This window comes from Carassius carassius, chromosome 6 (assembly GCF_963082965.1).
Source record: "Carassius carassius chromosome 6, fCarCar2.1, whole genome shotgun sequence".
In the NCBI taxonomy this organism is placed as follows: domain Eukaryota; kingdom Metazoa; phylum Chordata; class Actinopteri; order Cypriniformes; family Cyprinidae; genus Carassius; species Carassius carassius.
The window spans coordinates 33,911,157-33,925,422 of record NC_081760.1 but is presented as its reverse complement, the minus strand read 5'-3'; the positions used below and the strand labels follow the sequence as shown (position 1 = coordinate 33,925,422).

Genomic DNA, 14,266 nt, shown 5'->3' with positions numbered 1-14,266 from the left:
AAAAGTGTTTGTACCAAGTCATTATTTTGATTTTATTTGAAGGAGAGATGAGACGAAATTCAAACTCAACTTCACAATTGTTATCCAACGAGATGAAGTCTTACAAGCAGGCGTTTTTATGCTACATACAATAGCAGTTTTTATCCAGACGTCAAACTTTACCTGTTTTCAGTGGCGCTCCTTCATTCTGTTTGGTTCACAGGGTTGAGCCAATTATCAGCAGGTGTTTCTTGTCACACTGTTACTACAAACGTCCTCCCAGCACTTTAATCACTCTGAGATGGAGGGACAGCCTCAGAAAAGTATATTGAAGCACAGAAACGCTAGCATGAAATATCAGAGGATGTGGCTGAACTGGCTGCTGGTTGTTTTTCTCAACACTAATCATTTAGTGAACTCCTTCTCTTTTGAAGCTGATGACTTTGATCCAGAGGCAGAATGGGAATCGATGGAAAATTTACCATCAAGCGGAAATGGTTATGACAGTGACTTGTTTGTGCCAAAATCCAAAAGGCTCTTAAACACGAACCCTCCGCTAAAACTACCGGCGTCGGTACGAATCCCAGCGGATGAACTCTACAAAGAGTATTTCACCCCTGAGAAGGGCAGTAAACCGATACCTCCGCTGGTTCAGTCGATACTTCTGCCCACAGCACCTACCGAGATATCAGCTACTCCGGTCCCCGGTGAACCGAAGACGGTGGAGGTTTTGTGTTACCTGGACCGGATGTACGTGAGAGTCCTGAAGAGCTTTTGTTCTAGTCCCGGCGCGAGGACGCACTTGAAACTGGGAACGTGTGCTGTCAATAAAGCCACGGCCACTCACTATTATCTTCTGTATCCTCTGAAAGGATGTGGTGTAGAACGAGAGGTGGGTGACTGTATGGTCACGTACACACTGTAGCTAAATCAGTCTATCAAATCAATTTCGAGTGCTTAATCATGTTGTGTATGCCTACACAGTTAAGTAATAATCATGTGAAAAGGGCTGTTTACGGTTAGTTTCGAGAGTGAGTCGGGGATTCGCTTCAATGCGGTGCCACTCCTGAATCTTTACAGTGTGCACGTGGCCTTTTGGTGACCTGTTTAATTTCAGGAGGATGCCAATCGAGTGACTTACACGAATACGCTCCATTATACACCAGCTGCCACCAGTTTGATCGTGAGGGACCTGCCGTTTTCGATGCAAATTCGTTGTACCTACACAAAGTAAAGTGGTTTTTCTCTTCCGTGGCATGTTTTGAAACCCTAAATGCGTAATTCAAGTTTTGATTGTCTTGTTTAAATTTGAAGGTTCCATCGCTCTTATCAGGTTGGATTCATTCCCAAGATAGCAGGTGGAACCTTGTACAGGGGCCTACAAACTCCAGCAGGGTTCTCACTTATGGCAATGGACGGTATATTTATTAACTTTATTTGATTAATTTATAACACTATTGTATAGTTTGAGTTGGTGTGTGTGTGTATAATATTAGTATGTATATGTGCTTTACATTAAGTTCTCCAGCATGGGCTTGATTTTCATCCTGGTTTGTTTGAGGGACTGGCCAAATTAGTTTTGTGATCTGCATTATGCCACAAATTCTGTTGATTTGAGAATAACATGTACAGAACTGAAAATTTTATTTTTAAGTGTAAACCGATTTGTGGTTTTAGCATCTTGGAACTCGCTTGCTGATGGCCAGAGTTTTGTCCTTGGCCAACCCGTATGCTTTGAAGCCAAAGGCCCCAGTGTTGCAAACAAACGGCTGTACATGAACAGTTGTTTTGTTAGTTCCACTCCATACCTTCAGTCGGTGGAGAAATATTCTGTGGTGGAGAATTATGGGTAAATATGATTTCCATGCTGTTTTATGAACGATCCAATTGTGTCACCACTTCCAGAAAATGTAAGCGTTGTTGGGTTAAGTTTGACCACAGCTTGGATTTACTTGGGTCACTGTATTAAAGTCCACACTAAATCACTTCCACATTAAATGTTTTTAAGTGTTTATTGTAAGCGATCCATTCACTGGATTTTAAGTTAATTTGGCCCTTGTAATATTTAAAAACATTAAAGAACTCAAATCAAATCCTTTCCCCCCTTCTTACTATACAGTAAGATCATAATAAGAAAATGAGATTGTGTCACAATGGAGAAGAAATGACCACAATTTTGATCTCATTCCAACTTTAATATCATCTGTGTAGATGCCTAGTGGACAGCAAGAACAGCTTTCTGACGAAGTTCCACACCAGTGTTAATAAGATGACTGTGAGGCTTTGTGTTGCAGCTTTTCTGTTTGAAAACATGATTTCTCTGCCACAGTCCAAAAAGGTAAAAAAAAACACATGCTTCTAAGACCTCCTCTAACTTTTTATTATTATTCTCCTTTTATAAAACTCCCCTCTTCCCTTTTCTAGACTATGTTTATGCATTGTGAGTTGGTCTTTGGACCACAGACTCCTACACCAACTGCCAAGTCATGCACGTATGAGGCAAAAAACAACCAGTGAGTTTAAGCACGTGAGGAGCACAAATGTACTCCCAAAATGCTGAAAATGTCTGCTCTAATGATTATATCCCTTGACATAATCTATTACTAAACTCTTGTGGGTGGTGGTTTTTTTTTTTTTTTTTCTTCCCTAAAGTTTTAAATTCATCCACCCAAAGTCTGAGAGTATAGTAACTTTAGATGTTTGTGTGCTTTAGGTGGACTGAGCTATATGGTGATGCCACCGTGTGTGACTGTTGTGCATCTACATGTCCTACTCCTCAAGTTCCATCTGGTCCGTATAAATTGATTTAATTTCCTAAATTTAAGTTGGGTTTACTGAAATTTCTTCCTTGCTGGCTAAGTCTTCGTTTCTAGTAGGTAAGACATTGATCACCAGTGATTCTTGGGACTTGAAGATGCGCCCAGAAACCTCACCTCTTTCACCTGAGTCCATGCCTGAATTGTCTTTATCTGGCCATGATGACTTTGATTTGTTCTGGGAATCTGATGATTACTAGAAAAACTTTTTTTTTTTTTTTTTAATTTTTTTTTGCAGATATCTTAAGGACCCTAAAGTGCCAATTTTGTGTCTATGCCTTGTGAAGTTGATGTGATAAAGTGAAGTTACAAATTATTTTGTCTTTTTAACATTTGTCACCCAGAGAGCGAATGCATTATGGAATGAAAACACCTGAACAAAAGTACATTTACACATTTCTGGCACAGTACCTACAAAAAAAATTAAGTGTTTGTCATTGATCCATATTCGTACATCAGCACTGGCATATTTCTAATCATCTCCAGTAAGTGTCTATTTGTTTTCAAGTACAACTCTTCATTAGACAATAATGGCAGGAACAAGTTAACCGGTTTTCCCTCTCTGAACTCTTCTGGAAATCCAATCTCATTAGGAATGAGACCATTCCCAACCAGAGGGTGGTTAAGTGATTTAGCTTTGAGTTTTTGCTGTAAGAAAGTCAGCAGATCATTAAGTCCGCAAGCCATTTGCTCAGGATCCCAAGATAAGGATTTGTTGACCAGAAGATGTAACAGTGTGTTCTTCAAGTGGTAGCTTGTTATCCCACATGGTCCAGTCAGGCCAGTTTGGTATTTGTGTAGAAAAGAAAGAATTTGTAGACAATGAAGATGGCATGCGTTGCTTGGAAGTGAATTGGTTATGTGTTGAAGAAGGGCATTTTCGTAACGCGTAAAACATATGGGCCAATGGGTGTCAGAAACCATGGCAGAGGGAGGATATGGGATCAGATGTACCTCCGAGTCTTTAAATCTGACTACAGGTGTGAGCTTGAACAGAATGACCCGACCTGACCTGAACCGAACTTTGAGACTTCCAGGGTTTTCCCTATTCTGGAATATTAGCTCAAACTCATACTTGTGGCTGATCTCATCCCATGCTTTCCTAATGGCTGTCTTAAACCACTTCACAACATGTGTTTTAGCAAGATACGAGCTGTTCTCTTGGCATAGAAGGTCATTTATGTTGCTTTCAGTTACATGATCTTTTTTATCCGGATGTATAAGACACAACGTATCGTCATCATCTAGGCTGGAATTGTTGCAAGGACAGCTGGCTAAACTGGTGTTTCCTTTGGTCATCTTGACTTTGCAATAGTGCTGGATGGTTGAAGAACTTCTACTTTCTTTCAAAAGCTCAAACTCGAAGCTATTAGGCTTTGGAGGGACGATGGGTACATGGATGTCACACTCGATGCTCTTTCTTGAAGCCCATTGCTCGTATAAGCTGCCAACACCAACAAAGTTCTCAATCTCCATGTCTAGACCTGTAGTCCTCACAGCTTCCAGCAGGTCGTTCACAAAACCCTCCACAAACTCACAAGTTTGCCAACTGTGACTGGGTGGAACCAGAACACACTGGTTATGGAAGCTATTTAAGGTCTTGGAATCAAGATCAGAAATCTGTGAGCTGTTCAAGCATCTTGGTTTCTTCCTTTGCAGCTTGGAACCCTTTCTGAGGAACATTTTCAAAATACGATAAAATGAAATCAAGGAGAGTGTCTTCCAAAGGTACCAAGTGTAGGTGTCCTCTTGGTCACTAGATTGTTTCCCTTGAGTTATCATTGTCAACCTTTGATTTAATCCCTGATCAGCTTGATGTTCATGATGGGTGTCAGTCCGGTCAGATTGTGGCTTTTCCAGTTGAGCCGCATCCCCCTGAGAGACATTCTGGTCTACAGTGGGCCCTGATTGGTCCATGTTGACATGCTCATGTGTTAGGCCTTCCTTTGGCAAAGGCACTGTCCGTTTGTCTGTGTCAACATCTAATATTTCCTGGTCATCTGGTGCAAATGCCTTTTGGCGGAAGTCATTTTGCTCTCCCACTGGGGATATTTGCTCCTCATGCAGCTTAGTGGTCTTGACATTTGGTGTAATTTGTTGAACATCTGACGTGTCCTCCTCTCCTATCGGAATCCTGTGATGGCTTTGTAACTCTTCCTGATTGAAATGTGGCATCTCCATGGCAACATCATGCTCCCCTTGTTCTAGCTTTGCCCCCTCCTCCATGAGAAAGTTCTCATGGTCTTGCATGCTCACAATGATGTTGTCATCTTGGTCATGAAAGACATTGTGGTCCTTTGACAGGAGCAGACTGACAACCATGACAAAAACATTTAGTAATGTGTCCTCCATCCTGTGAGTGATAAAAAAAAAGTTACTTCCTGCTCACAAAGCTGAATTTCCGTATTAAATATTTGAAAATCTATAACCTGCATCATTAGCAATAAAGAATTAACTGTTTGAGTATCAAATTTTTGAAATAATATATTACTGCTTTAATGTTCTGGTAGTACTTGTGTCCGTCATTCTGAAATATTTCATTTACGTTATCCAATATTGCTTAATGGATATTTTATGAATAAGTAACTTACCTTTCAGAACCCGAACTTTAGGCACAGAAAACAGTCTCTCTGTGTAAAGCCGAAAAGCTAAATTGCAAGGCTCAGTTCGGTTTTTACTTCTCACACAGGATGTACCCTGTCATAGTTTGACACCACACTTCCTGAACAGTGTACTGTCATAGAGCCCTTCCTCTTTTTTAAAATAGTACACCAGTGACATACTTCTGCATGCAATGATATATGCAGGTTTGTCCAATTGCATGGACCATTAAATAAAATGTGACTAATTCAGTAGTCAAAATAAAGCTTTTTTTTTTTAAATATATATATTGTCAGTGGTGCTTTCTAAGCTATTAATTCCCGAAATTTTAGATTTAACTTTAGATTTCGCTTTGATCACTCAAATAATTATGATCCTTTAGCTGTCATGCTTAAAAAAAAAAAAGTGGTTTAATTCAGTGCTGTTATAGTGTTGCACTGTGTTTATAAATGAATATCAAGTAAATAATTTATGTATGTTACTCCAGCAGACTCACTTATCGCCACCTACAGGGATAAAGATGAAATGGTGATCAAATGTGAACGAGCGAACCTTTTTGGTGAACAGATTTGGTGAATCAAAATCCCCTAATAATATTTTCTGGGATGTGTTGTAGTTTGGTAATCAAGATAATGAACACAGCCTTTGTCAAGTCAGAGTTAAAGAAGTATCAACTCTTTATTGGACTCTCAGATCAAACTTACAGCACCCTAAACTACAATACACTTGCATTGGTCACAAATCTCTATATCTCTACTTTACCTTCAAAATGTATTTTGTTTGCCACATTTCATTAGCATTGGGATGCATATATTCTGCAACATTCTACGAACTGCATACAGACTACCTAGTACATACTGTATTGCTAGCAATAAGGTTTAAGATATTTTTCAAGGACATATGGTTCAGTTAATCATGATTGTAAATCATTCTAAAGTTTTCCACCTACAGTATCTGGAATCCCACAGAAGATTCAATTTGAATAGGGAGAGGCAATACCTTTGCATGTTCTCTGCCTGTTACCATGGTATCACCAGTTATGTAAATACATGCAATACTATATACTATGATAAATTACAAAGACATATGTGCCCTCACATGTGCACTGAAACTGAAATCATGATGTTTGTGAGTACAAAATTGCAAACAGACTGAAGATTAAGATATCAACAGATTCACATTTCCACCTAAGAGCTGAGAATCTTTTGCATCACGTGGAAGAAGGTGTGTATGTTGTTTTGTTAGTCAGAGAGAGATAGTATGAGGAACACATCCTTTGCTTCGACAGGTGGATGAATATTTGGCAGCACATTGCAAAATTCTGTGAGTAGACAGATTTGTCTTTTGAGCGGTTTTATATTTAAGTTTTTAATGTTTTAGTTAATGAACTGTGTTGTGACCCAATGGGTCTAATTATGTATAATTCAACAATGCACATTAAAGAGAAGAAAAAAATGCAGTAGTTGTCTAAAAGCCACTGCAAATACATTTTCGGTAACACTTTACAACAAGGTCTCATTTGTTAACATTAGTTAATGCAGTAAATGAACTAACAGTAAGGAAAGTATATTTACAACATTAACCCAATAATGTTGGTAAAAAAAACAATCACATTAATGTTATCTAACAGTGCATTAACTAATGTTAACGGATACGACTTTTGACCTTAGTGAATTCTGAACTAAAATTAATAAATGCTTTAAAATGTATTGTTCGTTGCTAGATTAAATTTATTGTAACATGTTATAAATCTTTCATTATTCAGTTCTCATTATTCCCAATTGATTTTTCTCCATTAAATATCCAGTTATGGAAGTAAAATAGGTTTAAAATGTGTTTCATGTTGACTTCAACATACACAATACACATAAAACGTATCCATGAAGTTTTCCACTGCACAAAGAAAAATTCTTTATAGGGGAAAAAGGTACTTCGGATCACTGCAAAAAAAAATTAAACTATTTTAGATCCACATTCAGAATGTCTTTCATAAATGTTTTCAACACTCATAAAAATAAAGGAAAATATATCAATATATTGACCCTTCAGTAACACAGTTTCTTCTCATATAGGCTAATATCAGGATATAGACCAACCAACATATCAACATGGATAAGTTCCGTATGATGGCCCAGATTCTCCAGTCCAACCAAGAGTCTTTTATGAATGGTATTTGTGGCATCATGGCCCTGGCGAGCGCTCAGCTCTACACGTCTTTTGAATTCAACTGTCCCTGTATCCCTGAATACAACTACTCGTATGGGATCAGTATGCTAGTTATTCCACCTATATGGTTCTTCCTTTTGGGTTTTGTACTAAACAACAATGTCTCGATGCTGGCGGAGGAGTGGAAACGGCCAATGGGACAGCGGAGGAAGGACCCTGCGGTCATGCGCTACATGTGTGTGTCCATATCCCAGCGATCGCTCATCGCGCCAGCCGTCTGGATCTCAGTGACTCTAATGGATGGTAAAAGCTTCCTGTGTGCCTACAGTATGGACCTGGATATGTCAGAATTTGGCAAGAATGTAAGTGGATACGGACTGTCTCAAGAGGAACTCTTACGAACACTGGCAAAAATACCATGCAAGCATATATATGATGGCCAGCACATCCTATCAAGAGAGGCCGCCACCAGATACATACGCTGTATTTCACAGGTAAAAAGATCTACTTAATGCAGTACTGGTCATATAATTAGAATATCATCAAAAAGTTGATTTATTTCACTAATTCCATTCGAAAAGTGAAACTTTTATATTTATTCATTACACACAGACTGATATATTTCAAAGGTTTATTTATTTTACTTTTGATGTTTATAACTGACAACTAAGGAAAATCCCAAATTCAGTATCTCAGAAAATTAGAATATTGTAAAAAAGGTTCAATATTGAAGACACCTGGTGCCACACTCTAATCAGCTAATTAACTCAAAACACCTGCAAAGCCTTTAAATGGTCTCTCAATCTAGTTCTGTAGGCTACACAATCACGGGGAAGACTGCTGACTTGACAGTTGTCCAAAAGACGACCATTGACACCTTGCACAAGGAGGGCAAGACACAAAAGGTCATTACAAAAGAGGCTGGCTGTTCACAGAGCTCTGTGTCCAAGCACATTAATAGAGAGGCGAAAGGAAGGAAAAGATGTGGTAGAAAAAAGTGTACAAGCAATAGGGATAACTGCACCCTGCAGAGGATTGTCAAACAAAACCCAGTCAAAAAGGTGGACAAAATTAATAATAAAAAATACTTCTAAAACCAAGACTGCTGAAAACTTTGGCGATTAAAGCCAAGAAACTATAGACAGACTAACAAACTTGAAGATTTTGACTTCTTAATGGCACTGTACTATAAAATATCCCAATTTAAGCTATAAGCTAATACTATGAGAATATATGTTACTAATACATATTTGTTTGTCTGTGTTCTAAATGTTCCAGGCTTTTGGATGGTTGTTCTTGTTGATAATCACAATCGCTGCATTTCTGATCAGAGCCATTCGTCCCTGCTTCACTCAGGCTGCCTTTCTCAAAACCAAATACTGGTCCCACTATGTAGACACGGAGCGCAAGGTGTTTGATGAGACCTGCACAGAACATGCCAAAGGTTTCGCCAAGATCTGCATCAAGCAATACTTTGAAGGTATTAGTGGCGAGATTCAAAGCTTCCAGGATAATTTACACGGAGATGATAGCAATGATGAGGATGATAAACCTGCTACAGATGAAGACAAACTGATGGGCGTTCGTCGACTGGACACCATGAACAAGGTGCTGTGGGACTGGCACACGTGTAAACCTCCGCTGACTCTGAGAAAGTCTGGCGGTGCTAGCACTGGACAAAATGGCGATTGTAGCATAAATGCTAACAAAAATCAAGATGGAAATGTCTGTGATAAAACTGACCTTAAAGAGGGCCAAAATGGCTTCAGATGCGGTTATGTGAATCCTGGTCTTGAAATTGGGCAGAGCGAATTGGGCAATGAACACAACAATGCTAGCTCTAGCATTGAACAAAACGGTTTGACGAATAGACATAGCAATGCTAGCACAAGCCAAAATGGATTCATGAATGGTTGTGTCTCTTCTCCCGGTAATACTCAAAGGAAAGCATGGGCAGTGTATTATAGCAAGGTCTGAGATATATAGATGTCACATATGTTGTCTTAACCACCAAAATACATTCAATACATTCAACATACATACAAGGTCTTGCAGTTCTATATTAGCCTACGTGTCACATTAAATAGCTAAAGCAATGAATTATAATTCTAGTTTGATCTTTACATTATATTACTATTAAATATGTGGCACTTTTTAGAGTGCAAAATATAGTAAAACAGTAAAAGTCGTAAATTAATGTGAGAATTAATGTGACAATAAAGCATAAGAATGTATACAGATTTGAAATAAAATCCTGTCACTTTGTGCCACCAGAGGGCAATATATACAGCACATCTCACCAGGTTTGACACGCTTTTTTATACTCTCTAGTTCAGTGGTTCTCAATTTCAGTTCTCGCTAACCACAGCTCTGCATATTTTGCATGCTCTCTTATTTAACTCAACCTGATTCAGATAACCAGCTCGTTAGAAGAGAGCTCCTGTGAACCGTGGTCCGATTGACATGGTCCCTACAGAGTGTTATTTGCTCTTTACTCTGTAAATAAATACCATTTCATTTCACGTCTCACACCCCTTGAATGGACACGCTCCCTTCAAACTGGAATCATGGAAGAATATCCTGATGTACACTTCGCAGGGCACTTACGGTCGATTAGAGCAAACGTCTGAAGTGATCAGAGAAACATACAAAATGTGCAGAGCAGTGGTACACGAGGACTGGAATTGAGAACCACTGCTCTAGTTGATATAATTTTTCTACTAAAATGTATCTTACTTTTTGCTAAGGTTAATTTCATATGTAGCATTGTATGAACACTTAATATACAATTTAATAGCATTTTCATACTTTTTGGATACTTTGGAAAAATGACACAATAAAAAAACATTCTATTGTAATACATTGACCTTTCATTTGTTTACTTAACACTTCACATCATCTCATATTTCAAATATGCTCGTTACTGACAACAGTAATTGGAGTGTAACCAAATGCACAAACTTTGTTAGGGACAAAGTTTTGCCCCACTAGGACACACACACACACACACACACACACACACACACACACACACAAATATGTAAAAAAATATATATAGGCCATAATAATTTCCACAAAATAAATACTGAAATTATGTGTGATTGATTTACTCAGTTTAGATGATGATTATTTTAAATGGGTCATCTGATGCGACATGCACTTTTATAAGATCTTTGAACTGAAATGTGTGTCGGCAGTGTGTGTACACCACCACCCTATAATGAGAAATATAATTTTTTTTTAAATCTACTAAAATCTTTACCCCTTTCTCAAATCTCTGTGACGTCACAGAGACAGGTCCCTCCCCCGATAGTTTGATTGACAGTGGCGTTTCAGCACAGTCTTACCTTAGACCCGCCCTGAGTGAGCCGTCATCAGTCCGCCATTGTTTCACTGCTGGAGCAGATGTAGACAAGAATGTCTCCTAAGCGATCAAGGTGGTCTGTTGTTGGTGTAATAATGAACATAGCAGTTGTCATTTACTCCTGACGTCTGAGCCGCTGAAGATGCAGTGGATAACGTTTGTTTCTGAAGGGAATGCGCCCCCGATCTACTTAAATGCATCTATGTTCGTGCAAATCATTCGTGATCCAGCTTCACCTCCAGAAGAAGTGAGTGTAAGGGTTTTTAATGAATCTTTGCAAATCGACTAATAATGTGCTAGTTAGCTAGTTTTATGATGAATGCAGTTAATGTTTATAGTCTCTCAGAGTTTGGCTCAGAAGAGAGGGGCAGGGTCAGCAGAGCTCATTTACATTTAAAGTGCAAGTGCTGTAGACAGCTGTTTTTGACAGGGTAAGAACGCTGTTGTTTTACACTAACATGGAGAAATTTTAACCAAACTATGTTACAGACTTTTCACTAAGAATCTAAAGAATCATTTTTATTATGGATATTTTATTACAGGTAAAACAATAAAATTTGTATATTTATGGAACAACCATTTTCCCAAGTATTTAAATGTGATTTTCATTTAACAATAAACTAAACTAAAATAAAGCCCCTCCTTGAACTGCCACCTTAACGTGGTGGAGGGGTTTGAGTACCCGAATGACCCTAGGAGCTATGTTGTCCGGGGCTATATGCCCCTGGTAGGGTCTCCCAAGGCAAACAGGTCCTAGGCGACGGGTCAGACTAAGAGCGGTTCAGAACCCCCTTATGAGAAGACTATATCTAAGGACCGTGACGTCGCCCGGTATGGCGCAGCCGGGGCCCCACCCTGGAGCCAGGCCCAGGGTTGGGGCTCGTATGCGAGCGCCTGGTGGCCGGGCCTCGCCCCACGGGGTCCGGCCGGGCTCAGCCCGAAGGAGCGACGTGGGGCCGCCTTCCCGTGGGCTCACCACCTACAGGAGGGACCGTAAGGGGCCGGTGCTTAGACAATCGGGCGGCAGTCGAAGGCGGGGGCCTCGACAGCCCGATCCCTGGACACGGAAACTAGCTCTAGGGACGTGGAACGTCACCTCACTGGCGGGGAAGGAGCCCGAGATTGTGCGTGAGGTTGAGAGGTTCCGACTAGCGATAGTCGGGCTCAACTCTACGCACAGCTTGGGCTCTGGAACCACACTCCTCGAGAGAGGATGGACTCTTCACCACTCTGGAGTTGCCCATGGTGAGAGGCGGCGGGCTGGTGTGGGTTTGCTTATAGCCCCCCAGCTCAGCTGCCATGTGTTGGAGTTTACCCCGGTGAACGAGAGAGTCGCTTCCCTGCGCCTTCGGGTCGGGGATAGGTCTCTCACTGTCGTTTGTGCCTACGGGCCGAACGGCAGTGCAGAGTACCCGGCCTTCTTGGAGTCTCTGGGAGGGGTGCTGGAAAGTGCTCCGACTGGGGACTCCGTCGTTTTACTGGGGGACTTCAACGCCCACGTGGGCAACGACAGTGACACCTGGAGGGGCGTGATTGGGAGGAACGGCCCCCCTGATCTGAACCCGAGCGGTGTTCAGTTATTGGACTTCTGTGCTAGTTACAGCTTGTCCATAACGAACACCATGTTCAAGCATAAGGGTGTCCATCAGTACACGTGGCACCAGGACACCCTAGGCCGTAGGTCGATGATCGACTTTGTGGTCGTTTCATCTGACCTCCGGCCGTATGTCTTGGACACTCGGGTGAAGAGAGGGGCGGAGCTGTCAACCGATCACCACCTGGTGGTGAGTTGGATCCGATGGCGGGGGAGGAAGCTGGACAGACTCGGCAGACCCAAACGTACTGTGAGGGTCTGCTGGGAACGTTTGGCCGAGTCTCCTGTCAGAGAGATCTTCAACTCCCACCTCCGGCAGAGCTTCGACCGGATCCCGAGGGAGGCTGGAGATATTGAGTCCGAGTGGACCATGTTCTCCACCTCCATTGTCGAAGCGGCCGCTCGGAGCTGTGGCTGTAAGGTTTCCGGTGCCTGTCGAGGTGGCAATCCCCGAACCCGGTGGTGGACACCGGAAGTAAGGGATGCCGTCAAGCTGAAGAAGGAGTCCTATCGGGCCTGGTTGGCTTGTGGGACTCCTGAGGCAGCTGACAGGTACCGGCAGGCCAAGCGGACTACAGCACGGGTGGTTGTGGAGGCAAAAACTCGGGCCTGGGAGGAGTTCGGTGAGGCCATGGAGAAGGACTATCGGTCAGCCTCGAAGAGATTCTGGCAAACCGTCCGGCGCCTCAAGAGAGGGAAGCAGTGCCCTACCAATGCTGTTTACAGTAAAGGTGGGGAGCTGTTGACCTCAACTGGGGATGTCGTTGGACGGTGGAAGGAATACTTCGAGGATCTCCTCAATCCCGCTGTCACGTCTTCCATTGAGGAAGCAGAGGCTGAGGGCTCAGATGTGGACTCGTCAATCACCCAAGCTGAAGTCACAGAGGGAGTCAAGAAACTCCTCGGTGGCAAGGCACCGGGGGTGGATGAGATCCGCCCTGAGTACCTCAAGTCTCTGGATGTTGTGGGGCTGTCTTGGCTGACACGCCTCTGCAGCATCGCGTGGCAGTCGGGGACGGTGCCTCTGGAATGGCAGACCGGGGTGGTGGTCCCTCTTTTTAAGAAGGGGGACCGGAGGGTGTGTTCCAACTACAGGGGGATCACACTTCTCAGCCTCCCTGGGAAAGTCTATGCCAGGGTACTGGAGAGGAGAATCCGGCCGATAGTAGAACCTCGGATTCAGGAGGAACAGTGTGGTTTTCGTCCAGGCCGTGGAACACTGGACCAGCTCTATACCCTCTACAGGGTGCTGGAGGGTTCATGGGAGTTTGCCCAACCAGTCCACATGTGCTTTGTGGATTTGGAGAAGGCATTCGACTGTGTCCCTCGCGGCGGCCTGTGGAGGGTGCTCCGGGAGTATGGGGTCCGGGGCCCTTTGCTAAGGGCTATCCGGTCCCTGTACGACTGGAGCAGGAGCTTGGTTCGTATTGCCAGCAGTAAGTCAGACTTGTTCCCGGTGCGTGTTGGACTCCGGCAGGGCTGCCCTTTGTCGCCGGTTCTGTTCATGATTTTTATGGACAGAATTTCTAGGCGCAGCCAGGGGCCGGAGGGGGTCAGGTTTGGTGACGACACGATTTCGTCTCTGCTCTTTGCGGATGATGTTGTCGTGTTGGCCTCATCAAGCCAGGACCTTCAGCATGCACTGGGACGGTTTGCAGCCGAGTGTGAAGCGGCTGGGATGAGAATCAGCACCTCCAAATCCGAGGCCATGGTCCTCAGTCGGAAAAGGGTGGCTTGCCCACTCCA

General features: G+C 42.5%; 3 protein-coding genes across 4 annotated transcripts; 2 read left to right on the top strand and 1 right to left on the bottom strand.

The window, feature by feature from the left end:
• Window positions 1-189: 189 nt before the first annotated feature.
• zp3c (zona pellucida glycoprotein 3c) lies at window positions 190-3,000 on the top strand. Of its 2 annotated transcripts, none has more exons than XM_059552764.1 (8): window positions 190-871; window positions 1,097-1,209; window positions 1,294-1,397; window positions 1,657-1,828; window positions 2,191-2,317; window positions 2,404-2,492; window positions 2,693-2,769; window positions 2,853-3,000. In XM_059552764.1, exons 1-8 carry the CDS (start codon window positions 281-283, stop codon window positions 2,993-2,995), a joined length of 1,416 nt encoding a protein of 471 aa, XP_059408747.1. In that variant the 5' UTR covers window positions 190-280; the 3' UTR covers window positions 2,996-3,000. The 2 variants fall into 2 exon arrangements, with proteins under 2 accessions (XP_059408747.1, XP_059408748.1); XM_059552765.1 differs by having other exon boundaries at window positions 192-871; window positions 2,856-3,000.
• A 1-nt stretch (window position 3,001) lies between these two features.
• LOC132141700 (inositol 1,4,5-trisphosphate receptor-interacting protein) lies at window positions 3,002-4,970 on the bottom strand. Its single transcript, XM_059551366.1, has one exon. It carries the CDS (start codon window positions 4,968-4,970, stop codon window positions 3,219-3,221), a length of 1,752 nt encoding a protein of 583 aa, XP_059407349.1. The 3' UTR covers window positions 3,002-3,218.
• Window positions 4,971-7,504: 2,534 nt separating this feature from the next.
• LOC132141998 (calcium homeostasis modulator protein 1-like) lies at window positions 7,505-9,539 on the top strand. Its single transcript, XM_059551641.1, has 2 exons — window positions 7,505-8,056; window positions 8,841-9,539. Exons 1-2 carry the CDS (start codon window positions 7,505-7,507, stop codon window positions 9,537-9,539), a joined length of 1,251 nt encoding a protein of 416 aa, XP_059407624.1.
• Window positions 9,540-14,266: the final 4,727 nt, after the last annotated feature.